At 53.3% G+C, this 26062-nt stretch overlaps 2 protein-coding genes across 2 annotated transcripts; both read right to left on the reverse strand.

Annotated features, from left to right (window-relative positions):
- Nucleotides 1–232: 232 nt before the first annotated feature.
- MYDGF (myeloid derived growth factor) lies at nt 233–4369 on the reverse strand. The gene is made up of 6 exons (XM_056512807.1): nt 4172–4369; nt 3116–3166; nt 2521–2582; nt 2153–2234; nt 1523–1595; nt 233–1252 (listed from the first exon to the last, which is right to left on the reverse strand). Exons 1-6 carry the CDS (start codon nt 4349–4351, stop codon nt 1173–1175), a joined length of 528 nt encoding a protein of 175 aa, XP_056368782.1. The 5' UTR covers nt 4352–4369; the 3' UTR covers nt 233–1172.
- Nucleotides 4370–6470: 2101 nt separating this feature from the next.
- DPP9 (dipeptidyl peptidase 9) lies at nt 6471–26031 on the reverse strand. Its single transcript, XM_056512793.1, has 21 exons — nt 25876–26031; nt 24029–24116; nt 21349–21602; nt 18703–18815; nt 17826–17999; nt 17097–17265; nt 16815–16928; nt 16428–16556; nt 15891–15952; nt 15272–15372; nt 13735–13912; nt 13378–13543; nt 13207–13286; nt 11286–11438; nt 11012–11147; nt 10095–10240; nt 9463–9609; nt 9177–9329; nt 8560–8702; nt 8168–8279; nt 6471–7757 (listed from the first exon to the last, which is right to left on the reverse strand). Exons 2-21 carry the CDS (start codon nt 24082–24084, stop codon nt 7665–7667), a joined length of 2679 nt encoding a protein of 892 aa, XP_056368768.1. The 5' UTR covers nt 24085–24116; nt 25876–26031; the 3' UTR covers nt 6471–7664.
- Between the last annotated feature and the right edge of the window lie 31 nt (nt 26032–26062).

Raw genomic sequence — 26062 nt, forward strand, 5'->3', positions numbered from 1 at the left:
GGGGGTGCAGAACACCAGGAGCCCACAGCTCCCCTGTCAGGAACAGAGCTGGGAGCCCCAGGCAGCTGTGGTGGGATGGGGCTGAGGGATGCCCAGCCAGAAATTCCTCACTGCTCCCAAGGTGTGTGTCTGTGTCAGCTGCACCACCCCCTAAACCCTCTGCAGCCCCCAAATTCCCAAGGGAAACCTCAGCAACAAAGGGGCTGGAGAGGGGAGGAGAGAGAGCAGAGCATGATGCTTTATTTCTTTATTTGTGCTGTATTTACACACAGGAAAGGAATTGCACATTCCCTGTTATTCCTCTGGATAAGAAAAAAATCACTTTTCTGTAGGTATAAAATAGTCCCATGGTTGTGCTGAGATGTGGAAATGTTGCCTGGATTGATTCCTGATTGTGTCAGAATAAGCTGCTCTGCCTTCCCTCCCTCCCAGCCCAGCCACTCCCTCACATCGAACCAGAAATTTGGCCAAACCCCTCCCCAGGGGTGGGGCTGCTGATTAGGGTCCCTCTAGAGAATATATAAAAAGAAGAAAAAAAAACCACTATAAAAATTTCAGGCTCCCTGAGAGTAATTTTTTTTATTTAAATGTTTAAAAGTTTTTTAAATGTTTTTAATTTACTCTCAGGGAGCCTGAAAGTTTCTACTGCTGCTTTTTTAAAGATAGAAAGGAAAAGAAAGTTAGAAAAAGAAAGAAACAGAGAGAGAAAGAGAGAGAGAAGAAAGAGAGCATGAAATAGGGGGAAATACAGTGAGAGGGAAGTGGAGTTAGAGGGAAACAGAGGGGGAGAGAAAGAAATAGATTAATTATTTCCTCCTGTCACGCTGCTGGAGAGAGAAATCCCATCTCCCCTCCAGAGAATACAGAGTTAACAAGTTCCCTTTAGCAAACCCTGCTTAAGTCCAGCCTCTTATCTCCCTGCACTGCCCCTGCAGGAGCAGATAAGGAGCCCCTGCAGGAGCTGTGTCCTGCTCAGCCAGGCAGGAAGGGGCACAGGGGGATCTCCAGCTGCCACTCTGACACAAGGCACAACAAACCTGTCCTCACACCTCCAAGCCCAACTCACATCAGCCCCCAGCACATTTCAGTATGGAAAACATAAAAGGTTCAGCCAGGCAAAAGAAAAGCCCTGCAGGTGACCAGGAGATCCTTCAGTGCCACATGGCCCCGGCTCACAGCTCGTCCCGGGCGGGTTTTGCTGCAATCACGAGTTTGGAGAGCTCGAAACGGAACTTGCCTTCCCTGTGAGACACTGCAGGAGAGAGGGGGGCAGGCCCAGGGTCAGCAGGGGGAAAAGCAGCAAGAAAACAGCCCCACTGGGCCCTTTCCAGGGTGTCAGGCACTGCTTTTCCCTCCTGCACATGCCAGGCTGGGGGAGAAACCCCCCTCACCCTCGGAATTCAACTGGGATGGGACCCACACAATCCAGTGGATTGAGAGCAGCTCCATGGCACTGTCACCTATCTGAGTTTAAACATGTCCCTGGCCTGCCCCCCAGCCCAGCCCCTCTCTCACAGCTCACCTGCTGTTTCAGAGATCTCAAATTCTTCCTGTTTCAAGGGGATGTCGCTCAGGGCACCCGCAGCAGCCTGAGACTGCAACAGGAAGGAAGGAGGTGTAAGAGGCTGAGGCAATCCAGCAAGTCACAGAATTCAAACCAACCAAACAGCAGCACACTGAAAACGAGCAGGTTTCTGATTTATGTGCAGAGAAAGAATTAAGTGCACAAAGGAAACCTGAAGGAAAATCTCTAGCTGTTTTTGTATTTCCTGTTAAACCAAGGACTGGTGTCCTCGGGGTGAGTGAAAGCCTCACCCCTGGAAACTGGGAAATGGAAGAATGAGCCAGACAAAAACACCAGGAGAGGTTTGATTTGCTTTGTCACATGCAATTCGTCGAGGCAAGCCAAGACTCCCTTTGTGCCCCGGTGCCTCTGGAGCCCCCTCCCAGCAAAGCCCAGTGGCTGAGAGGGCAGGAGCACAATGGAGCAGGCTCAGGCTGCCCCCCTCCCCTGCCTGCCACCAGCCTCTAATTAGGGACACGATGGAGCACATTTTGTGGCACAGATGTCTAATAAATGTTTTCCATGTCTAATTCGTGTTTTATAGCAGCCTCCCACACTCCTGCTTCCCCGGGATCAGCTGGGACTTACATAAGCCATGGCATACTCAATCTTGGCTCCTTTCACTTCAGCTTTAAACTGGGTAAAGAAGAGATAAGACTTCCCTTGGGGCCTGAAAGGAGAAAGCAGAGCCTTTGTCAGCAGCACAAAGGGTGGAGGTGCAGAGGAGTGAAGGATTCCTGGCTCCCTCCCTCCCCCCACAGCCACCTCTGGATCTCCTGGAGCTTTTGTGCAGAACTGGGGGAGAGGGGAACACAGAATTTATAAACCACCAGCTGCACCCCCAGAGGCACAGCATCCCCGGGAGAGGAAACCCTCCCCTGCGAGATGCAAATGCAGAGAGGAGCAGGGTCCTGTCCCTGCCCCGGAGCCGCCCGCGGGGCGTGCCCAGCACTCACCTCCAGACGGAGCAGGAGAAGAGCCCGCTGTCCTCGCTCACTGCCACGTTCATCTGCCATTGCTGCAGGGAACACCCTGGCTCAGCGTGGGGAGACCCCTCCGGGCCAGCCCCTCCCCTCCAGGGCAGCGGGAGCCCCAAAATCACCCAGCCCCAGCCCAGCCCCTCCCCTCCAGGGCAGCGGGAGCCCCAAAATCACCCAGCCCCTCCCCTCCAGGGCAGCGGGAGCCCCAAAATCACCCAGCCCCAGCCCAGCCCCTCCCCTCCAGGGCAGCAGGAGCCCCAAAATCACCCAGCCCCAGCCCAGCCCCTCCCCTCCAGGGCAGCAGGAGCCCCAAAATCACCCAGCCCCAGCCCAGCCTCTCCCCTCCAGGGCAGCAGGAGCCCCAAAATCACCCAGCCCCAGCCCAGCCTCTCCCCTCCAGGGCAGCAGGAGCCCCAAAATCACCCAGCCCCAGCCCAGCGCTCGCTGGTGGCCCCCAGGGCTCCCTCCAGGCTCAGTCACCATCGTGCCCTCACACAAAACAGTCACGAGCCCCTTCTCCTTTTCGGATGAGATAAAGGAGCCGATTGCAGCAGGAATTCCCGGGGCTCACCTCGTTTGTGCCGCCCTGGGCCGAGTAGGTGAAGGTGCAGCTGAAATCCCCCTGCCAGGAGAGAGGAACAGGAGCAGCCCCACCTTAGCACGAGCTTTTCCTCCACAGAATCCAGGAAACGCTGAGCTTGGAAAAGCCCTCCAGGACCATCAGGGCAACAGCCCAGCACTGCCGAGGCCACCACTGGTGCCACATCCACGTGGCTTTAAATCCCTCCGGGGATGGGACTCCACCAGTGCCCCTGTGCCAGTGCCCGACCTCCCTTTCCACGAAGAATCTTCCCCAATGTCCAGCCTGAGCCTCCCCTGGCAGCACCCGGGGCCATTCCCTCCTGCCTGCTGGGCTGAGCTCTCGTGTTCCGGGTGCCCAGGGACCCCCAGCCCCTCCTGGGCCCTTCCCTTGCTGAACCCCCTCCCATGAGGATCCCCCTTCCCCTCTCCCCCTCTTGGGGTGCCTCATCCCTTTGGAAACCCCCTTTTCTTGGGGGCCATTATCCACGGCAGGTCCCATCCCTGGGGGTCTCCTCACTACCCAGGGTCCCACCTTGGGGACCCTCTTCTGCTGGAGAGCCCCACCTGGGGATCATTCCCCTCGAGGACCCCTTCTCTGTGGAGGCTGCCTCCGTCCTTGGAGCCCCCCGTTCTCCCGGGATCCCGTGCCCTTGGAGCCCCACTTTGGGGTCCCCCTTCCCTTGGAGCCCCCATTCTCCCTGGGATCCCCTTCCCTTGGAGCCCTCCGTTCCCTCTGGGATCCCCTGCCCTTGGAGCCCCCCCGCCCTTGGAGCCCCTCTTTGGGGCCCCCCTTCCCTCGGAGCCCCCCATTCTCCCTGGGATTCCCCCCTCCCCTCGGAGCCCCCCTTTCTCCCTGGGATCCTCCCGCCTTTGTCGCCCCCTTTGGGGACCCCTCTCTCCCTGGGGACCCCCCACCCGCTCGCCCCGCCCCCCCTCGCGCCCAGCCAATCACCACAGCAGGATACATGATTGACGTGGCGCGCAGCCAATCAGCGAGTGGCGCGTACCCTCTTCCCCTCCCGCTGCCTCCCGCCCGGCCGCTCACCAGGCTCCGGGAGAAGGAGTGAACCTCCCCGCCGGGCCGCACGTCGAACTCGGCCGTGCTCGGGGTCGCACCCGGGGCCGTGCCCGGTCCCGCGGCCGCTCGGGCCGCCAGGCACAGCAGGGCCGCGGGAACCAGCGCGGCCCAGGCGCGCCGGCAGCTCCTCCCGCTGGGCGCCGCCATCTTGGAAAGGAAGGGCGGGTATGGCGGCCGGCAGGGGTCAGCGCACGGCGCCCCACGGCGGCCATGTTGGGTGTGGGCAGGAGCCCGGGCGGGCCGAACCTGCGGGGACCGGGAGGGACAGCGGGACATGGGGACATCAAGGGACAGCACGGCAAGGGGCTGAGGGACAGAGCGCACAGGGAACCTCGGGGACAAGAGGCCCTGTGGTCAGGATGCAGTAGCTCTCGTTGCACTTGCCCATCTGGGCGCTGGCCGCGTGGGCGAGGGAAGATGACCGAGCTCCGTTTCCAGGTGCTGGTCCCGAGTCCCTGGGCAAGGGGCTCAGCACGGGCTCAGCCCAGGCCTGCAGAGTCTCAGTTCACCCTCAGGAAGGAGCCAGTGAAGTGAAGAACTGGGAATTCCAGCTGCAGCCAGGGGCTGGGAGCAGGAAAATCCCGCATTAGAGGAGAGGGGACAGAAATCTGTGCCAGCCGTGAGAGGGAGCAGGGACAGGAGTTTCTCTGCAGAGGTCAGGCCTGAATCCCTCCCTGTGTCCCAGCACGGAGCTGGGATGCTTCTGATTTCCAAAATCTCTCCGAGAGGATTCCCCACGATCAGTTTACAGCCTTTCCTTTGGGCAGCAAACACACCCAGAGCCCAGCCCAGTGCCTTCCCTGGACACCCCTCTCCTCCTGCAGGGACCCTGCGATTTGGGAGCCACTGCAGTTATTCTGGGGGTGCTGCCTGCCCGGCCCAGGACAGAGATCAAATGCCTGAGACCCCCGAGCACCCAGAGATTCCACTGCTGTGACATTCCCAGAGCCAGAGCTGTGGCTGCAGCTTTATCCCACCCACTTTGGGAACGGAGATGCCGGGAAGTTTTCCATCCGAGCATCTTTCAGGGCAAGGAGTGACTTTTCTGAGCTAATTTTGTAGCTTGAGGAGTGATTTTGTTTTAAAAATAAGTCCTCAAGAACATCTGTTCTCCCTCCACACCTAAAAATAAAGCCCCACAGGGTGGGTTTTGGGAGAGAAATGCTTCCCAAGCCACTCTGAAGTTCCAAATTCTTGAGGAAAAGTCGTTTTTGCCTGGTTTCCCCAGCACCTGCTGCTTCCTCTGTCATTACTCAGGAAATTAACTCAGCTTCATCCTCCAGCTGCAAATCCTCCAGCCAGAGCCACCCTGCTCCTGTTCCCATCACCTTTCCTGCAGGTCACTGGGGTGGGGGCTCCCACATCATTTGTGTTTCAATCCCCACAGAGCCTGTTCCATAGGAACTAATTCCTCTTGGGATTCTCAATCCCCAAAAGATGACCAACCCCTTTTTAGGGTGCCAAACAACCCTGCAGCAAGCTGGGAAATCAGAGGAGCCAACAGATCTGCAAACTCTTCTAGACAAGAATTTTAAGAGATTTTAGGAAACACTCGACTTTTTGGAGACAGGAAAAAGCAGTTTAAATTAAGCCTAAAAATTAAATTAGGGGAAGCACAGAAACAAACCCTGCAAAAATAAAGCTTCTTACCATCAAGCAGCTGTGAGGGCAGCAGGGACAGAGGGTGCAACTTCCTCCACCTGTCTCCTTCCACCCCTCTGACCCCAAAACTCACACCTGAGGTGCTTTGTAGCAGCTAAACCACAACTGCAATAATTGGGACAATTATTTGGGCACAGGGACAAGAAGAGGGGGCAAAATCTGCTGCCAGCCATTCCCCCAGGAACCCAAATGCTCCATCTGGAAGAAGCTCTGCATTTAGAAGAATCCTGCAGCAGCACCCTCAGGGCATTAACAGCGGGTTAATGAACAGCAGCTCCCCTGGAAGGCAAAGCAAGGCCACGTTTGGGGAGCTCTGAGCTGGGAGGACGAGCAGGGGCAGGCCCAGAGCAGCTGCACCCCCAGCCCAGGGCAGGCAGGCAGGGAGGGAGGTGCCCACCCCAGGCTGGTGCTGACTCGCTCAAGGTCACTCCAAGCCAAGAACACAGCCCAGGATTCCCAACCCTCAGCTTCCCCCGAGGAACATCAGGGATTTAATATTCTCTGCACTGCTCGGCACAGAAAGAACAGAGCACTTGGCTTTCAGCAGAGCTGCTCTGCCTGTGGCAGCAGCTGTGCTTCCTCCCCCCCCAAAGCAGCCACCACGTCTCTGTCCAATATTTTAATGAGTCGCTACATCTTACACTCATAATTATAAAAGAATAAGAATCCATAAAAATATTTTCTTTTCATAATACGCACTTAAAATACTCCAGGGCAAGTCGACGTGGTTCATTTGGGTGGGTTTTGTTTGTGTTTTCGTTTTGCCCCTGGCAGAACCCTTGGCTTGAGGGGGGGACGTGCTCCCCTGAGGTGTGATTGCTCAATCCCCCTCCCCAGAACTGCAGTTCCTGTTGCCCAGGTAAATAAAAACCAGGAGAGAGCGTTGCTGAGTAGACGGGCACGGGGAGCAGTCACTGACCCGCAGAGAACTGAAGCACAGGCGATTTCAGTGCACGTGGGGAAGGACCAGGGGGGTCGGGAGGCGGCACAGAGAACAGAGGGAGGGAGGATTTGCATAAATACCATCCATCTTGTGTTGCAAAAACCCAAATGCTGCTGTGAGCTCTGGAGAGAGGCTCTGGCTGTAGCCAGCTGCCAGTGCTACCTGTTGGCACAACTCTGTGAGAGCGGCCATGAGAGGAAGGATCAGAGGCTGTTACCGGCCCCGGCCACTTCCTCCGTCTGCTCTGCAAATTTAAACTGGAAAATAGATAGATATATATATAAAAAAATGACTAGTGTTGCATGCTTCTGTAGACCTCTCTTCAGCTCCCAGGGCTCCAGGGTGGCAGCAGGGCCAGGACACAGACCAGATCCCCAGTGAGCAGTAGGTAGTTGTCTCTTCCCTCGCACTCCTGGCTTAAGGCAGCTTCTGATTCGGCTCTTCCGTTTCCAACACAGGCACTGAGTTCTTGCAGGTAAGAGTTTGGGAACTGCACAGGTGCAGTGGAAGGGGAAAAGGATTGGGGAGAGAGAGATGGACACAAACCTCAGCCTCGGGACACAGACCACTGTCCATTGATTCCCAGGAGAGAGGGAGTAGCAGCAAAAAAAGCATTGAACAGCCAGGCTGGAGGAGAGGAGGAGGACGAGCAGCCGAGCAGGGGCAGACCTCCAGCTTGGGAAGTGAGAGAAGGTGGCACTGTCCAAAGGGAAGGTGCCCTCCAGCTTGTCCCCCTGGCCTGGGGGCACCCCCAGCCCGCCGTGGGCACTCAGCCCCTTGTGCTCTGGGTTGGACGCTGCGGGGAGCGGGAGGGCAGGTGAGCTGTCAGTGTCCAGTTTGCAGAGGCTCGTGCTCTCAGAGGTATTCTTGTAGAAAGTGCAGCAGCGTGATTTCGTAGTGCTCTCCTGACTCAGGGCACCGAATACTGTGTCTCTCGTTGGGGTAGATCTGTGCCAGGGCAGACACAGCCATTGGTCACTCAGCAGGGACACAGCTCCCTCCCCCCAGCCCTGCTCCCCCCATCCTGCCTCCATCGGGACCAAGAAGTGCCAGGGAAGGTCTGGAGCAGCCCCTCCCTCACTGCAGCCACCCCTGCCGAGTGGGACAGAACAGCTCATGGAGGAGGAAAGTTCCAGGCCCCGGGGCAGCAGCCCTGCCTGCACATGGCACATCTGCCAGCCATGGAGCAGCCACAGTGCCACCTCCCGGCCTCCTCTCTGTCCAGCAAGGTGTTCACTGGCCCCAGATCACACCACATGTGGGGGATCTGCCTCCAGCTCCTCCCATCCCCAGAACACACAGCAGGGAACTTTCCCCAGATTTATGGGACCTTCCCTCCCCACTCCTGGCCCTCCTACCTGCAGCTGGTAAGGTTTTCCAGCCCGGATTAGCTGCGATACCAGGAAGTTGGTGTGAAAAAAGTGCACATTTTCATCCAAAAAGCCATGGAGGATCAGCAAACGATTTGGCCTGGACATGGGGTGAGAGATAAGGAGAGAAACAGGATGAGAAGCCAGCTGGAAAACACAACGAGGCACCAAATAAAAGCTCTGCAGAGGGTTTGAGCTAAGAGCTGCCAGCTGGACAAGCCAAACCCAGGCAAGAGCAGTGCCAGGGCCTCGAGCCCTCCCTGGCAGAGGGGCTGGGGGTGCCATGACCCGGCTGTGCTGAGTTAGAGTGATCAGAACCCCTCCATTCCTTTGGGACTGAGCAGAGGTGGCAGCAGGAGCAGCTGTGGGCAGGTACTCACTCGTTGGGAAGCTTTTCCACGTGCAGTGCCACCGAGCCAGCCTCGTAGCCCTGCTGGTTGTTCTCGGGCACGTCCATGTAGCGCTCGGTGTAGCCGGTGTCGTAGGCCATCCACACGGTGACAGGGGCACCTGCTATGGCAATCTGTCAAACAGAGAGGTGCCCCCACACAGCCTCCATTACCACCTGCCCACAGCACCAGAGGAAGCAGGCTCTGGGCTGTCCTGTCACCCAGAGCAGGATTCTCGTTCAGCAATCCCACACGCAACCCAGATTCATCCTCCTGCTGTTCCTCTTGTGGTCACAGTGGGAAAAAATTCCTGCACGTCAGCACTAAAGGCCTGCCCTTTGCAAGGAGGACTTGTGAATGATCCAGAAACTGTGCTGGGGACTTGGGATGGGGAATAGCACACTAGTATCTGCCTGTATGGCAGAACAAGCCCATCCCAGAGCCATCCTCCTCCAGCCCCAGCCAGGGATGAGCTGCAGGACACAGGACTGGAGTGGAGTCAGAGGAACATTTCCACCTGTCCACCACAAACAAGCCAAAATGCCAATTCCAGCTGCCAAGAGGGACAGAAACTGAGGGAATCAAGTGTCCCAAAGGTGCCAGCTCACCTTGAAGACATTGGGTTTACAGATGAGCCCCATGAGGGACAGGAAGCCCCCGTAGGACCAGCCGTGGATGGCGACCCGGCTCAAGTCGATGAACCCGTATTTTTCTGCTACATAATGTAAACCTTCCACCTGGTCCTCTATCTCCACCTGACCCTGAAAGGCAACAGGGAGCTCATGTTAGTGATAAATATAGAAACTTGAGAAAGGAACACTCACACAGGAAATGAGCAGCCACCACCCTTAGGAAGGACAAACATCAGATTCCCCAGCACAAGGAGGACGTTACCATTTGGTTTTTCAGGGCCCCTTCAAATTTGAGGCCTCTCTGGCACGATCCCCTGCCATCAATCACCACCACAGCATAGCCCAGGGATGCCAGCGTGTTCAGCCGCAGGTACTTGATGCCTTTGAAGGAATTGTTCACCAGCTGCACCTGCACAAGGAGAGAGGAAGAGTTTCAGAGCTGCTGCCTTCAGTGCCTTCCTGTGTCAGTGAAGGATCCTGAGCTGGGCAGCAGCCACTCACTGAGCTATCAGAGTCATGGATATCAAACCACAGGATAGAAAAGTCATCTGAGTTTGAAGCAGAGGTCAAACACAGACACAAAGAGAGTTTAGATTAGATATTAGGAGGAAGATTTTGCTGTAATGGTAGTGAAGCCCTGGCACAGGGTGTCCAGAGAAACTCTGGCTGCCCCATCCCTGGATGTGTTCAAGGCCACGCTGGATCTCTGAACAACCTAAGACAGTGGAAGGGGAGGGACTGGATGGGCTTTAAGGTCACTCTAACCCAAACCATTCCTAGATTCCATGGCAGTGTTCATTGCTACCCAAAGTGCAAGTCTTGAAGTGTGAGTGGCAGAGCCCTGCCCTGGGCTGCAGCCCCAGCCCTGACCCCAGCAGCTCCCCTGGGTTTTACCTGAGGGCCTCCATACACAAAGAGCACCGTGGGATGTTTCTTGCCAGGCTGCACATCGTGGGGTTTGTAGACCATTCCGTAGAGCTCCACGTCCGACTGCGTGCGGAAGTGGAAGATCTCCGGGGGGACATAGTCTGGGGGACAGCCTGCAGCAGGAGGGGCACACACAGAGCTGAGGGGCTGAGCAGGCCCTGCTCCCACCCCCCTGAACAGCTCTGTGCAAACCCCACCCTGGGCAGGGCTCCTTCAACAGCAAACCACACCAAGGCAAAGCCTCTCCCTGGGAAACAGCCCCCACCTGCCTGCACAGGGAAGGGATTCCACAGGAAAACCTGACTGCTGGGAGTTCTCCAACAAGGCACTGTGCAGGGTGGGAGAGGGTGAGAACAGGGATGGGAGGAAGGGTTTGCAGTAGGGGGTTCAGGTGCTGCTGTGAGCTCTACCTAAACCTTTAAAACATGCAGTGCAGAATGGAGCAGCCACTGCATCCCAGGTACTTGTCCCTTCCCTCTTCAGACAAATCACAAATTAAAAAACACCTTGAAGTGCTCAAGGCCAGGTTGGACAGGGCTTGGGGGTGGAAGACATCCCTGTCCATGTCAGTGAATGAGAACAGGATGAACTTTAGTGTCCATTCTCACCTAAACCCTTCAGTGATTCCACAGTAAAGCCACATCCTTGTGGGTGTGCCAACTCTGTACACCCTGAGCATGATTTTTGCTCAATGTGTGAAACACCTCAAAAGCTCACAGAGCATTTCCTGGGTGAGCTGACCAGGAGAAGTATCTCCCCCACAAGAAAACATGATTCATGTTGCCTCAGAGTGAGGTACTCAGGCCACTCCCCTCCCCATCACTCCAGGCACTGCTGGCAGAGCTCTCAGTGAAAGGCCCCCCTGGGACATTCTCAGGACTTACTGGCTGCCTCCATCATGCTGGCCCAGAATTTGGGCTGCTTGTGGAGTGGGTCCTCATCAGAGCCGCTGAGCTTGTAGATGTGCACACAGGGAGGAGTGCTCACACTGCTGTAGTGGCTGATGAACATATCAAAGTTCTGCAGGGAACACAGCAGTCAGGGAATGAGGTCCTGCACTGCCCACGGCTCCAGCAGCGCTCAGGACTCGTACTGGTCACTGCCATTCCCAGCTGGGACCCTGGCAGTCAGGAGGTGGGAATCCAAGACAGAACAGACCTGGCTCATGGAGCAGCTGTGGGAGAAGCCTGGAGTGGTGAGGCGCAGGATCTCGCCAGGAGACTCGTAGCTGACCACGTAGAGGTGGTGCTCCAGCGGGGTGTCCTTGGTGCCTTGGAAATACACCAGCTTGGTGGCCTCATTGACCCAGATCTGTGCCAGGAGAGAGGGCTCAGCACAGGCAGGGACAAGCTCTGCTCCTCTGCCAGCCCAGAACACACACAGGCCATGGCAGGGCTGCTCAGGGCAGGGGGGTGAGGAGAACACACACAGCACTTGGAGAAGTGCAGACAACACAGAGCAGTGACAGAGAGCAGCCCCTCAGCCTTTCTGCTAAAGATCAAAGCATTTTTTTATTAATGGGCATAAAAAGCTGGGCTTTGCTCCCTGCAGGTTAAGAGGAAGCCATCATCTCAACAAGGAACATTCTGTGCTTATATGGCATCTTACAGAACCACAGAATCATTTAGAAAATGGGAAAACCTCTCCAAGATGAACCTTTAACCCAGCAGCACTGACCCACATCCCCATGTGCCACATCCACACCCTTCTAGACACTTCCAGGGCTGCTGACTCCCCAGTGCCTGGACAGCCTGTGCCAGTGCCTGACCACCTTTCCAGTGAAGCCATTTCCCCATCTCCAGCCTAAATCCCCCTGGTGCACCCTGAGGCTGTTTCCTCTGCTCCTGTCCCTTGTTACCTGGCAGAAGAGCCCAACCCTCACCTGGCCACAGCCAGCATGGCTGCATTATGAAGGTACAGGTACCTTTTTTCCAGCCATCAGGGTAATGAATTCCCAGTTGTGGGAGGACCAGTCTAACAGCTCTCAGCACCAAACTTTGGGACATTAAAATAGGATTTTTACTGTTCAGATAAAGCTGTTTCTAAAAACCACCCAGTCAGACAGGAACAGAGGCGACAGCTTTTAAATCCTGCATTGATCCAGCAACAGTAACTGAACTGTTTTTCCACCTTACAGTTTCCAAATGCTATTTCTGGCTAACCCACAATTTGAAGACCCCTGTGAACAGCAAAGGGAAAAACACATCCAACTCAATTGGCCAGGAAAACCAGGCAGAGCCCTGTGGAGCAACAAATGCATCAAAATAATTGCTGCTAACACAATTTTAGCCATAACACATGCAGGGAAGAGCTGTGGCCAAAATCAACAGCATGTACAGTGAGAATCCACATGGGGAGGGGCAGCAGGTTAATTGCAGATTGAGGAAAAGCAGCAGAAACCAAAAGCTTGGAGCTGTTGGTCTTTTAAAAAGCGAGAAGTGAAAATCCAGATTAATTGGAAATGAACAGACAAGGTCTTTATTTTGACAGAAATCACCTGGGAGTGTTAAAGATCAGACTTGGAGTTAATTCCTGAAGCAAAAATGAAACTAGGCTTCTATAAGATTAATAAAAATTCATTTCTGGCTGTTCTGCAAGCGACAACAGATACAGCTTCTCCATATTCTAAATTGCTTTATATTCCCCAGCTGCCTTCTTCCTAAAGGCTCTGCTGAGGGATCAGCTGGAGACCAAGAGTTCACTCCGAGTGCCAGGACACATTTCCACATTGCAAGAACTCATTGGAGTTAAAATGCCTCAGCAAAGGCAGCAATCCCCAGCTTCTCCACAAAATGGTTCTTTGTTGCTCTTAAACCTCAGACTTGTGTCCTTTTTTATGGCCTGACCCACTCCCGGGATTTGCCTAAGGAGCAATCTGAAGTCTGATTAAGAAGGCAATCAGATCCATGTGCACTGGCCTACAGCACTTCTGGGGAAAGCAGAGGCAGCAATAAAAACAGCAACAAAATGAAGCTTAAGCAGTTCTAGCAGGTCCCAGGCGTGAGGGAGGACTCAGGCCAGGAGTGGGGGCAGACAATGCAGAGCTGAGACACTACAAGAGAATAAAAATAACCCCTACCTTGGAGCCATGCCTTGCCAGCACCTCCCATTCCCCAGCAGTCAGGGCAATCTCCTCCTTGATGGGACATTTGAAATCATCTGCAAGAGAGAGCATGGGCATCAGTCACTGCCCTCCCCAAAGGACAGCCCAGGCCAGGAGCAGGGGCAGTGCCAGGGCTGCAGCCCTTACCCTCACTGTGGACACAGGGCTGCAGCCAGTCGTGGCTGCCTGGCTTCAGGACTGCTGTCACCCTGTACAGGTGGCAGAAGCCCGTTTTGCACTCGTTGGCTCGGATAAAGCAGAGCTCTTCCTCCTCCCCCTCCGGCTGGATGAAAGGATAGAAGATGTCATGGACCTGCCACACAAGATAAGAAACCTGTGAGTGATTTGCTTTATCAAACCCCTGATTCAACACCAAATTTGGGAGTACTGAGTAGCAAAGCTGCTGGAGCAAGGACTTAACTGGACACCCAATCAACCTGAGAATGGTTAAGTGAGGGGAGGAAGGAGCAGCCTGTGTTCTCCTCCCAGCCCCGAGCCTCTTACATTTATCCACACATCAGTGGTTTCTTCATAGATCACAAATGGCTGGACATTTTCTGGCACAGTTTTGGCAAATTCAGCACGCTGCTCCTCATTTTCTGGGACTGGAATAAAGAGTGCTGGAGGCAGGAGGACTAGCTGGAGCCTCTGCTGAGGTCTGTCTAGGAACATAGCCCAGGCACTGGGGAGAGAAGTCGGAGGTGAATGTCAGTACCACAGAATAGAGCTCCCTTTCCAACACTCAGAACATGCACCCCTTTCTTCCCTCCCGCTGCCAGAAAGGATTTGGGCATCTGAATGCAAAGCTTTTCTCATCACTGCTGCTTTCTAATCCCCTGGAAGCTGTGCCAACACACACGTACTGCCAGCCAGCTCTGCTGCTTCACAGGGGCATCGCTCCACGAGATGTCTGACAGATCTGCTCCAAGGGAGCCCTGCCACCAGAGCCCTGGCTGCAGAATGGAGCTCCTCCTTGGCCACCCCTCCCTCAGGGAGCCCTGTCTGTGCTCCAGCTCTGCTCCAGTTCAAGTGATCACCCTCCAGGAGCTCTGTCTGCAGCCTCCTCCTCCTGCTCTGGCAGGGGCAGGCACAGACCCAACACAGAGCCAGGGGAAGGAGCTGCTCCAGCCCCAGCCCTGCTCCCCTCCAAGGAGGGTCCCTGCAGGTGGTGCTGCCCTGCAGGCTCTCAGCAGGACAGATGGCAAAGCACGGCCACCCCAAGGCCTGTGAGTGCATCCCGGGGAGTTTCATCAGCAAACACAGATTTGAAAAGAGCCAGCTCTCCCCCAGTGCTGCAGGATTTCAGGAACTGAGATATTCAGCACATTTAGATAAGCTCTGGTGCAGAACATCACAATCACCTCTGGGATTACCTGCTGGAAAGCTCTCTAAATTTCCTTTCCAGAGCAGAAAATTAATGACAAGTTACAGAATGCCACCTTCAAAGACAGCCAAGTCACCTTCTTAATCTGCACACACACCAGTTAACAGCCAAGCAAGCTTGGGAGGGGGAAAGATTAAGAACTTTAAAATTTCAATCAGACTGGGGTGAACTCTAGCTCTTCAGGCAAGACTGTGTACTCCATTTGAGCAACAGCCAGTCCCAGAGCAGCCCTTCCCTCTGGACACACTGCACCAAGGACGTGGCACCACAGACCCTGCCCCTGCCCTGGGATTCAGGCTTTGATGGCAAACTGTGCCAAGGAACAAAGATAAAACTGCCCACAGAACACCCCCACTTTCAGCAGGAAACACATTGTACCTGTGCTAAAAACCTTCAGCTCCAAAGAATTCCCCAGGACTGCCCACTTAATGCATCAATGTCATTTAACTCTGGCTGTGACAAACCCCACAGGCTGTCACTCTGCCCTGCTTCACTCCTACTTTTAGGATGTTACAGCACTGAAGAAGCCAAATATTCTTGTGCCATTTCTGGCACTCAGGGCTTTAAAACCAGGTCATGAACACAGCAGAAGCATATCAAGGGTCTGCAACCAGAGGAGCCCCTGGGAGAGTTATTTTGGGAGGAAAATGGACTCACTATTTGCCATCCCGGGTCCATCCAGCACGGGCAATGTACTCCACAGTGGGAAACAAGGCAGCAAAGGGTTGCACCAGCTCTTTGTCCTGAGCACACACAATCTGCAGCAAAACCAAGGCCCAACATCAAATCAGAGCACCAGAGCTCATCACCTCCTCCCAGGGAAGCTCAGGGAGAGGCAGAACAAGGAAGTTTAGCTACTGCCATCAGCAAGGGTCAGGCCAGGAGAAGCAAGCCTTGCTACAAAGATCAGGAAGAGAAGGGAAAAACAGGCTTCAAAGCAAAATGATTTTGGCATTCAGCCACAGGAAAGGACACAGGCAGGGACTGAAGCCCTGGATTAGACCTGGCTCCAGCCCTCCTGTCTCTGCCATGGTGTACCAGGCAAGCCCCACTTTTCCCTTCCCTCCACACTCCCAGCTGAATCACCCCCAGAATGATTCTCCTCACCATTTTCAAGTCTTTCTAATTCTTGGATAAACACATGAGAGAAGCAGGTATTACAAGAGAATAAAAAATCCAGACTAATACTATGTAGGATTTCTTTGTGACCTTGTTTTAATTCTAAGGAGTTTCAAAAACCCTTCTGTGCAATGTCCCCTTGTGAGTTATCACTTACCTTACCCTTGCTGTCTGTTTTAAATTCTGCTAGTTTCAATGTAATCTTGGGGTTTTTGCTGCCTGCAGAGAAGAAGTGAAAAAATACAAGATGATCAAGTTGAACATTCTGTGGTTACACAAAACACAGCTTCTATGGAGAACAGCCCCTGGTCCTGCTGAAATGGCTCTGTGTGAATTTACAAATATCAAATATGCATGTGAGCAAACACCAGAGCCATTCTGGGAATGGGAACAGTTTGCTTTGCTTGTTCCCAGGAGGGAGAGGAAAGATGGGATTCAGAATGTATTCCACAATACACCACCAGACATATTCCACTTCCTCAGCAACCCTTTCATTTAGGGCTGGGATTTAAAGTTCAGCCTTTCTTGCAGCAGATTTTGGGATTGGAGAGTCAATCAGGCCTCAGCATTTACAGCCAGTTCCTACATCCCAGTAAGTGCCCAGATTAATGATGCAAAGTTTACAGCCCCAATTCCACTGCTGACTGCAGCAGGAGGCCAGAGCTGCCTCAGCAGCCCCACCTGCTTCACTCACCTGTCCTGGGGTACCGGTAGGAATCTGTTTTTCTCTCCTCCAAGGCAGGTGAAGGAACATGAATTATCTCCACCTCTGACTCATCCACTTCCTCATACAAGATCCTCAGTGTTTTTAAATCCTCTGAACCTGGGGCAGAGAGCAGCACTGTTTGCACCAGCATTTCCTGCTGTTTCTGGCTTGCCTGCAGCACTGGTGCAGAGGGAACACCTGTACAGCCCCAGCTCTCAGTGACCACCTGCAAACACTCCACAATATAATCCCTCCAGTGCTTTGTTCTTTCAGGTGATCTCCCCAGGAACAGCCCAAACCCAGGCCAAAGGCAAATCCTGCTCAGAAGCTCATTCCTAGCAGGAGGCAGCTTTGATGAGCAGAACAGGGACTGACCTTCTGTGGAAGCTGTGGGACACCACCAATAGCCTGTGAACCGATCAAACTCCTCCTGAATGACAAAAGTGGCTACACCAGCAGACTTGGGGTCATCCAGAACGTTGGATAAGCCTGCAGAGGAACAAAGACCAGACAGCATTTGCATTTTGCATTAACATCTCCTTGGAAAATGCTGACCCAAAAGACAAATGCACTTGTAAGGAATGAGGCAGGGATGTGGGTCCTGCAGGCAGATGCTGAGCAGGAATTCCCTGCTGGGGCTGCAGGAAGCCCTGTTACCTTTATGGCAGAAGGTCAGCCGCCTCTCCTCGCCCGTCTCGATGTTTGCCACCCACAGGTCGTTGTTGTTAATGAAGGAGAAGAAGGCTGGGTCAGCAGGGCAGATCTTGGGATCCATCCGTGGCCCTGTGCACTGAGTCTTGATCTCCAGAGGCTTCATTGGAGACACCTACAGCAAGAGACACACACACAGAGCTGGGTGCCACAGCAGCTCCCAGCTCTGCAGAGAAAAACCTAAACCAGAGACACTGCACAGCCCAGGGGATGATGGCAAAGGGGCCCTGACAGGACACAAGAGCAACCACATAACCAAATGGATGAAGATGTGGAAGATGTGGAGCAGGTCCAGAGGAGCCACAGAGATGCTCCAAGGGCTGGAGCCCCTCTGGAGCCAGGGTGGGAGTGTTCACTGGAGAAGGATCTGGGGAGACCTCAGAGCCCCTTGCAGTGCATGAAGGGGCTCCAGGAGGGTGGGGAGGCCCTGGCACAGAGTGCCCAGAGCAGCTCTGGCAGCTCCTGGATCCCTGGAAGTGTCCAAGGCCAGGCTGGACAGGGCTTGGAGCAGCCTGGCACACTGGAAGGTGTCCCTACCATGGCAGGGGGTGACACTGGGATGGGCTTTAAGGTCCCTTGCACCCCAATCCAGCCTGGGATTCCACATGCAGCCATCTCCAATCCAAACCACCCATCCCTTTGAGGTGGTGTCCATGAAATCCCTGGCAGACTCACCATGAACCCATTCTTGCCCCCATCTCTGCAATGGAAGAGGCTGTTGCTGGCCTGGAAGAGGAACAGGCCACTCTCACTGTGGAAATCATAAGATGTTATCCCAAAGACACCCAGCCTCTTCCGTTCCCTCAGGAGCTCCTCCTCTCTGGAATACATCCCGTGGTGAGGGGTTGCCTGGAATTGAAGGAAGGAATATCTGAGAGGATTTGCAAGGAGAGGAACGTTCACAGGAGCACTCTGAGCCTGTCACAGCAGCCCAGCTCAAGCAGGCAGCAGTGTCAGGTACAGCTCCCCAACTCCTGCACTGCAGCTACAGCTGTGGGGTCCAGGAGGCCTAAACCCAGCACAGCCCCCAAATTTCCCTGTTCAGGAGGGCTGAGCTGTGAATCTCTCAGTTCTGCACTTGGCACTTCAGCATGAACTGAGAGCAGCTGCACTTGCTCTGCTTATGCAAATGAGATGTAACCAATTAACTTAATGACGTTATCTGCAGCCTTCACAAACAGTTTCCATGTCAGACACTGCAAACAAAAGTTCTTCCGGGATCTTGAATTACCCTGGAGAGAACTGGCAGCACAAATGGGGTCAAGACAGATAAATTCTGTTCCACCAGGAACTTCTGAAGTAGGGGAGAAAAGACCAACACCCTCCAATGCTGTCAGTGACAAAGGACATGAAGATACTGAAACCAGAGAGGGGAAAATTCCCTCCCTTTCTGGTGCACTCACAACAGTGTAAGGCAGAAGCAGCAATTTAACTCAGCTTTCCCAACTTGTTAAAAGCAGGAAGGATGACAGGCACCACACAGATGTCCCCACCACAGCATCACCCAGTTTCCCCAGGCACTGACAGCCCAGGCTCTCCCACTCTGGCTCACCTGAAAGTGATCCAGCATCTGTTTCCAGGACAAGAGCAGCAAGGCCTCCTTCCGTACCTTTTTGGGAATCTCTGAGTAAAGAAGGGAATTCTCTCTGCTACCATATGGCATTCCTATGAGGAGGACAAAAGCATCATCCTACTTAAGATGAGTTAGCCAGGACAGAGAGGCCATGGGCAAATTCAAACAGAAGTCTGGAAACAGAGGGGCTGGGGCTGCCCAGAGACCTTTACCCACATTCCTTCCCAAGCAGCTCCCAGATCAACCCCAGAATAACATCTAAACCACTTAGATATTGATTTGTTTGGAATTTTCCTAAGCAGGGTTAAACACTAGCCCACCTCTCCAGAATGTATTAAGTCCAATTTTCCCCTCCAATTTTGCCTGTCCTCTGTGCCCCAGATCCTCTTCCAAGGGCACCACTCCCTCAATGGGTGACTCAACACTACTCTCCACGTCTCTCATACAGAAATTTGCTACAGGGACCTCCTTCAGGCCAAGCAGCAGCTTGCAAGGGGGGAAGGAAAAGCTTGGAAGCTCCAGAGAAACCATTCAAATATGAAACAGTATCCTACAGAGTCAAAAGACCTTGTCATTTTACATAAGCCTTTGACTGTGGTTATCAAATGAGCTCCTGGCCTTCATCCAACTTCCAAAACAACCATCAAATACCCTGACAGTGATTTTGACAGCTTCCACAAAAACAAAGACCATGAACTTGCCCTCTACTTCTGCTGTAGAGACTCCCTGGATCAGAAATTCACACAGGGATATGTGCCCTGATACTGCCTACTCTGCACACGTTTGAGCAGAACAGAGAGATTTCTGAGCTGGCTGACCCAGCAGTAGTTACTTCAAATTAAAACTGAAACATTAATAAGTGCTCGGGAAGCAGAGCAATATGTGAGGATCTAATCCTCAGAGATGCAGGAACACCAAAGTGCTGAGCATGTGGTGTTTAACATAAGCAGCATCTGCCATGATACAACAGAAAACCCTGTGGGGATGGCCCAGGAGTGATTGAAGATGGCCAGAGAGGAAAAACTGCAGAGAGGAACAGATGACTGGACACACAGATCTGACACCCAGGCACTGTGACCTGCACTTCCCTTCCCCTTCTGTTAGAACTTTCCCCAGTGACCTCAGGCTGACTACAGTCAATTGGCATTTACAAGGAAAACGTTGCCTTCCTCCCCAAAAGACAGTTTACTTTGCTTCCAAGTGAAATATTCAAGCCTACAGCAAAGTTCATCAGGAGTCTCCATCCACTCCTCAGTTTCATTTAAACACTTTAAAATGTTATTTAATGCTGGGGCATTAAACACTTGTGAGCTTCCAGGCTGTCCAGAGAAGCTGTGGCTGCCCCATCCCTGGGATTATTATCCATTATTATGGCAAAAGAATCAGCATTTAAATCAGCATTTACCTTTTATTAGGGACATCTGAGAAGAGGTACCCTGGGATTACCTGGCTGATGCTGATCTTAACTGAGGGATTAATCTGCTCTAAGCCCTGTGCAATTCCTTTAGGAAGGAAACACTGAAAAGGCACTCATGTATCCTCATTCCTGGTTCTGGCTCCTGCAGCAGTCACACCCTGGCAGAACACCAACCACCTAGTAGCTGGTTTGGTTGCCATTTCATACAACAGAACATTAAAAAAATTTAAAATTAGCCACTTAGTTCTTTAATCATCTAGATCAAAACCAGTATCAAAGTGAACTGGAAACACATTCAGCTTTAAATCAAGCCTCACTGCTCAGACTTGACATGAAAAATATGCCAGCTCTGAATCCTGCCCTTCAGAGCAGCACTGGTGTCCCAAGAATTTATGAGAACTACACAAATCAAGTCACTGGCAGACAGGAGCTGCTTAGTGACACAACAAATCAGTCCCTCAAATCCAGCATCCTACAGTGACCTACACTCCAAACCTGGCAAAAGAAGGAAGAGCAGCAGGGTCACTTCAGGGCAGCAGTCACTGCACAGAGCTGCACATCCAGCAGTTTTTGTACTGGCCCAGGAATGATCAGCTCATGCCCCAAAGCACAACAAACCCTTTATAAAGCTTCCCATGTTACCAGCCACAAAATTATCCAGTTACTAAAATCCAACAACTCTGTCACTAATTACATTGTGGCTCCATCTGGAACAAGGGAACTGTACAACATGGAGTTCTGCTTTCAGTCCCACTGCAGGAAAGGGGTATTTCCCTGTAAATGCCAGGAACAGCTCAATTTTCTTCCCTCCTCTTGAAAGCATCCAACTTTCATGACACTTAATAAAGCAGGAGACACCACCACCCTGCCATTAATATGTTGCAACATATAATTAGTCATTACTGACAGCAAATTTCTTGGAAAGTCAGTCTGGTTAATGAAGAAAGTAAATCCCATTTCTCCCAAGCTCCAGAGGCACGAGACAGTCCCTTCTCCTGGCCATCCCCTGTGTGACAAAGAACACAGAAGTGCTGCTGGCCAACACTTCCCTGTCACAGCTGATCCCTGTGCTTGTGTGGGACTGGGAGCCCCTGCTCTGCAGGAGATCCTGCAAGCCTCATTACCCAATCTCAGCTCCCCACCCCAGTCCTTGCCTTGCCTGCTGGGTGTGAAGAGCCCAGGTTCCCCAGAGGCTGGCAGCAGCTTACCCAGGTAATAGAGGCGGTGGGAGTGCGGGCTGGACTCCTCTGTTTTCCGGACAAACTGGAAATCATGGGGAGCTTTGTTCACTATCATGCCCGAGTACTTCCTGCTGCTGTGAATAATGTCACGCAGCCCATCCCAAGAATGCTTTTGCACCTGGAATTGGGAAGGCACATCCTCCATCTCGACCACTTCAGAGCTGTCTGAGAGCGTGTCCACTGCAGTCATCCTCGCTTCCCCTTCAGAACTGGGCAAAAAACTGAGGGAGGAGTAGAGGGACAACATTAAGCCTGAAAATCTATCAGTGCTTCCTTAAACTACAGATCCTGGGATTCCCTGCACTCAAGGATTACATTTTAAACATATTGAAAGGAAAAGTGCATCTCCCATCCCATATGGAATTCTGCAAATGAAGATACTGACCTCAGCAAACTCCCTCTCCCAGGGCTGGCTGTAGGAATCAGCTGTTAAAGGAAACACAAGCAGCAGATTCTGGTGCAGACAAGGAGCAGCTTGACTCAAAGGAAAACCACTCCAGGAATTTGGACAGATATGTCATCAAAGCTATGACCTATCATAAAGGCACATAAACTCCTACCCTGTGAGACCACAGAAGTGGAATCCCCTTCCTATCCCCAAGGAAAACCTGCCAATTGCTTGGGGAGAGAGGTTCAGACCCAAGCACAGCAATTCACTTACCTGAGGAGATCCTGCGGCCAGGAATGGAGTAAGAGAGATGGGGAAACAGAAAGAAAAAGTGCAACTACTTTGCTGAGAGAGAAGACCCTGGCTGTATCCTGAGAAACGTGGCTCACATTCCTCAGAGACTTCCCAGTGAGCAGGGGTGGAAGGAGAGGACAGGAACCGCCTCCACATTAACACAAATGTTAATTTGAGGTGAGGTGGACCCACAGACTTGCCCAAGGTCAGTGATGTCATCCACTGCAAAGCAGGAATGAGCTGAGGACTAGGGAAACCTGTTTCTGACACCCCACTTGAGAAGCAGGATGTACCTCCAAGAGGACATTTGAGGGGTTTTGGAAGTACCTGAAAGAATGTTACAGAGAATTTCAGAACTTCAGTTTACTGGGCAAAATTAGCCTGGAGAATTCTGCCCCAAGGAGACATAATCAGCCTTGTGCAAGGGCTGAAAATATAACATCCCCTCAGACTCCTAAGTCCCAAAATTGTACAAAATTGTGCTGAAAGTAATGAAAGCACAAGCTCCCAAAATAATTCTGTAGGTACTCCTGGTACCTACTGCCCAGCAGTAAATCCACAGCTTGAAAGTGGATAAAGAGGAGTATTTTCCAATCAAAGGCAGGCAGGAAGCCCAACTGAAACCACAAAAGAGAGCATGATGGGATGTCCTAAGACTGTGTGTTTGTGGCCTCTGCCTGTGCCCAAGCTCTCCAGTGCAGCAGCTAAAGTCCCAGCTGAAGGCAGAAGTGCTGCCTGTCAGAGACACATGACAGGAAGACCATGAAAATCCACAAACTGAGTGCAGTTCTCCCAGCCCCATCCACTGCACGTCCACTCAGCCAGTTAAATGCTCTGGTTTCAGCTCACAAAACCTGGTCCTTGGGTTACTCTCACCCAGCTCATGAATCCATCTCCCTCAGCCAGGCTGGCTCCTCACAAGCCAAAGTTTAACCTTTAAAACCAGTCCACAGATGTGATACTGGTACCTGTCCCCAGCTGAACTGGAGCCTGGAGCCCCCTCCAAACTTTACTGCCTTGATTTTATCATGTTTACAGCACAGCTCCAAGCTTGGCACTGTTCTCATCCTGGTGATTTGGGCACTAGAATGGAGTGGAGAAGTGAGATTAGCAAAGCAGCCACCACACAAACTGAGGGGAGAGTGCTGGGAATTACCACTGGCACTGCTGGAGCCTGGTGGACCCTCACAAAATCACACAATGGTTTGAACTGGAAGTGACAAAGTTCATCTAATTCCAAACCCCTGCCATGGGCAGGGATTCCTCCCACTAGAAGGGAAGAAAAAAACCTCTAAAACTTAGGCCCTGCCATGATACAGAGTAAAAGGAAACTCAGATTTCTGCCTCTGTCACTACAGCCACCTCTGAAAAAAGACTCAAGTCAGTATTTGGCAACACTGTGTACATAAGTAAACAAGAACAAGGAGTAACTTATCTCAGAGTAGATTTGGGGATTATATTGCTCAAACGTTAGCTGGATCAAGACACCAGTTATTAACCATCTCAAGAGAGGCAGCAGTAGCACATTGAAGATCTCCACCTTGCTGAACCCTGTCCCTTCTGCCCCACGCTGAGGCAGGGACTGAGATGACTCAGAGCTGTTGCAGGAACACTGCTCTCTCCACTCCCAGAAACATGGAGCTGCCTCTTGGGGGCCTTTTAATGCCATTTGTGCCCTGTCAGGTGAGGTGGGTGAGCCACCAAGCCCTGCTCTGGGGGAAGGTGTTAGTCTGGAGGGGACCACAAGCACAGGTGAGAAATCACAACCCAGAAAAAACTGCAAAGCTCGATAATGGAAGTGAGTGAAACAAGTTATTGTCCTGAGTCACTTCCTGACTCACAGATCCTGACACAGAGCTCCCTGGGCAGGACTGTACAGATGGGATTGCTCAGAAGGCTCTCAGTGCAGAGGTGACTGCTGCTCTGTCCCACACACACAGAGGCCACGCTGGGACCTGGACGTACCTTCTCCAACTTCCTGCAGTCTCGTTTTCCAGACGAACCCTCTTTATCTTCTGCATTAACTACTCAGAGAGCTGGGCAGGACAGGAAACTGGGGAGGAAGAGGGGAGAAAGGAGATTTCATACAACTGCTGGGTAAAAGCATCTTCCATAGGTCACATTTCCAGCTGAGCAGGGAGGCACAAATAAATCCTTGGGTTTCATTCCTTGGTCCAAATCTGTTCTGTCAGCACAGCCTGGATTTGAACAGCCCTGATAAATGTGAGACTTCATCTGAACAATGAGGCTCAGTGAACTCTGTGGTGTGCCTCGTTCTTTCCCAGAAAATTCTTCTTAAAATCCGAGAATCTTGAGTACTGAACCTTTCTGCCAGCCCCTTCCCACAATCCTGGAATTCTTGCAAGTATCAGGTACTAAAAACTGATAAAACCAGAGGTCTGGTCCACACACTTAGAGAGAAGAGGCAAACAAAGGACACACCATAAGGAGCCAGCCAGAGGGCCACAGTCCCACCTGGGACACAAAAAGCACATTTATTCTCCAAGCCTGAATATTGCTTCCCTGTGCCTCAGCCTGCTGCCACGAGGAACCCTGGCTCCCCACACCAATCTGTTCTCCACCAGCACAGGAAGGTGCTTCTCTGCCCAAGGTCCCCTCTCCCCAAGTACAAAGGTCTTTAGCTCTGAATCACAGACACACTCAAGACCTGCCACTGCCTTCTGTCGAGGCTCCTGCTCTCCCCCAACAGCCAAAAACGCACTCACAGGGGACCAGGAGAGACAAAGCATCACAAAGAAACTCCTTGGCTGCAGAGGAGAGCAGAGAGGGAGGAAGCAGCTGCATTCAGCAATTTCAGGGCAGTTTGGGATGCAGGTGAAGGGCAGCAGGAGTGATGCTCAGGAATGCTGAGTAACCTGGGCTGATCTCCCAGCTGACCCTGCCTTGAGCACGGGGTTGGACCAGAGACTGCCCGAGGTCCTGCCAGGCTCAGCTGTTCTGGGATTTTAATGATTCTCAGGAACATCAAAACCCTCATTGCACCCAGCCCAGATCACGGATTTCACACAAGGAAGGAACAGTAAAATCTTGAACCAGGAAAAAAAAAAAAAAAAAAAAAAAAAAAAGGCAACTGAGCAGAATAGACAAAAGAGATCAGGAACCAGCGTGAATCATTCGGGAAGAGCCAATGGAACACAGGAACAGAGTCACCTACAGGAGCCCTTACAACATGTCCCTGTGGCCGGGAGCTTTAAGATCTCCAAAAATTAAAGCAATTGAGGGTGGGATAAACCGGTGGGGATTTCTCCAGAGAGGGACGAGCTCCGGCAGCCCGTGTCCCTCTGCAGCTCTCGCCGGGAGCTCTGCCCTTGGTGCAGAGGAAGGGCCGGGATTTGGGATGAGGGGAGGGGGAGCCCCGGGGATGGAGCATCCTGTGGCCCCATCCCCGCGCTGCTGCAGGCGGCCCCTGGCCGTGAGGAGCAGCGAGCAGCCCCTCACCCTCACACGGGATCCTCCAAGGGCAGGGGTCGCCCCCATCACCCCATCCACGGGCAGCACACGGGGGTAGCGAACGGCGAACGAGCCCCCGAGGGCCAGGCCTGGGGGCGAGCCCGGGCGAGCAATCGCCCCCCGGGGCAAGGAGAGGCCGCCCCCACCCCTCGGGGGGAAACACGGCACGGAAAGCGGCGAACCCCGCAGCCCGGCCCCTCGGGCACCCCCAGCCCGGCACGGCGGGGATGCGGCCCGCGGAGCGCTCCCCTCACAGGCCAGGGCCCCACCCAGCCAGCCCGTACCGGGGCGGGAACCCCGCGCCCGCCATCCCCCCTCCCCTCCCCTCCTCACTCACTCACCGCGGGGCGCGGCGACCTCCCCGTGCCGGGCGGGGGCGGCTCGTGCGCGGGAGGGAGGGCGGGGGAGGGAGGGGGCGGCGGCGGCGGCTCCGTCAGTGCCGCTCCATGTCCCGGGCGCGGGGCAGCCCCGGAAACGGGGGCGCGGGGGCGGCGGCGGCCACGGCGCGACCTCTCACCCGGCGGCGGA

The sequence above is a fragment of the Oenanthe melanoleuca genome, chromosome 28, assembly GCF_029582105.1.
Source record: "Oenanthe melanoleuca isolate GR-GAL-2019-014 chromosome 28, OMel1.0, whole genome shotgun sequence".
In the NCBI taxonomy this organism is placed as follows: Eukaryota; Metazoa; Chordata; class Aves; order Passeriformes; family Muscicapidae; genus Oenanthe; species Oenanthe melanoleuca.

Excerpts from the sequence above, each read along its gene's own strand:
- MYDGF (XM_056512807.1), bottom strand. The coding sequence starts at position 4,351 with ATGGCGGCGCCCAGCGGGAGGAGCTGCCGGCGCGCCTGGGCCGCGCTG. Across the intron at positions 2,583-3,115 it reads CCCAGGGCGGCACAAACGAG|CAATGGCAGATGAACGTGGC; the intron begins GTGAGCCCCGGG and ends TGTTCCCTGCAG. Across the intron at positions 1,253-1,522 it reads TGAGATCTCTGAAACAGCAG|TGTCTCACAGGGAAGGCAAG; the intron begins GTGAGCTGTGAG and ends TCTCTCCTGCAG.
- DPP9 (XM_056512793.1), bottom strand. The coding sequence starts at position 24,084 with ATGCAGAAGATAAAGAGGGTTCGTCTGGAAAACGAGACTGCAGGAAGT. Across the intron at positions 21,603-24,028 it reads ACTGCAGGAAGTTGGAGAAG|TTTTTTGCCCAGTTCTGAAG; the intron begins GTACGTCCAGGT and ends CTCCTCCCTCAG. Across the intron at positions 7,758-8,167 it reads GAAAACCTTACCAGCTGCAG|ATCTACCCCAACGAGAGACA; the intron begins GTAGGAGGGCCA and ends GCCCTGGCACAG.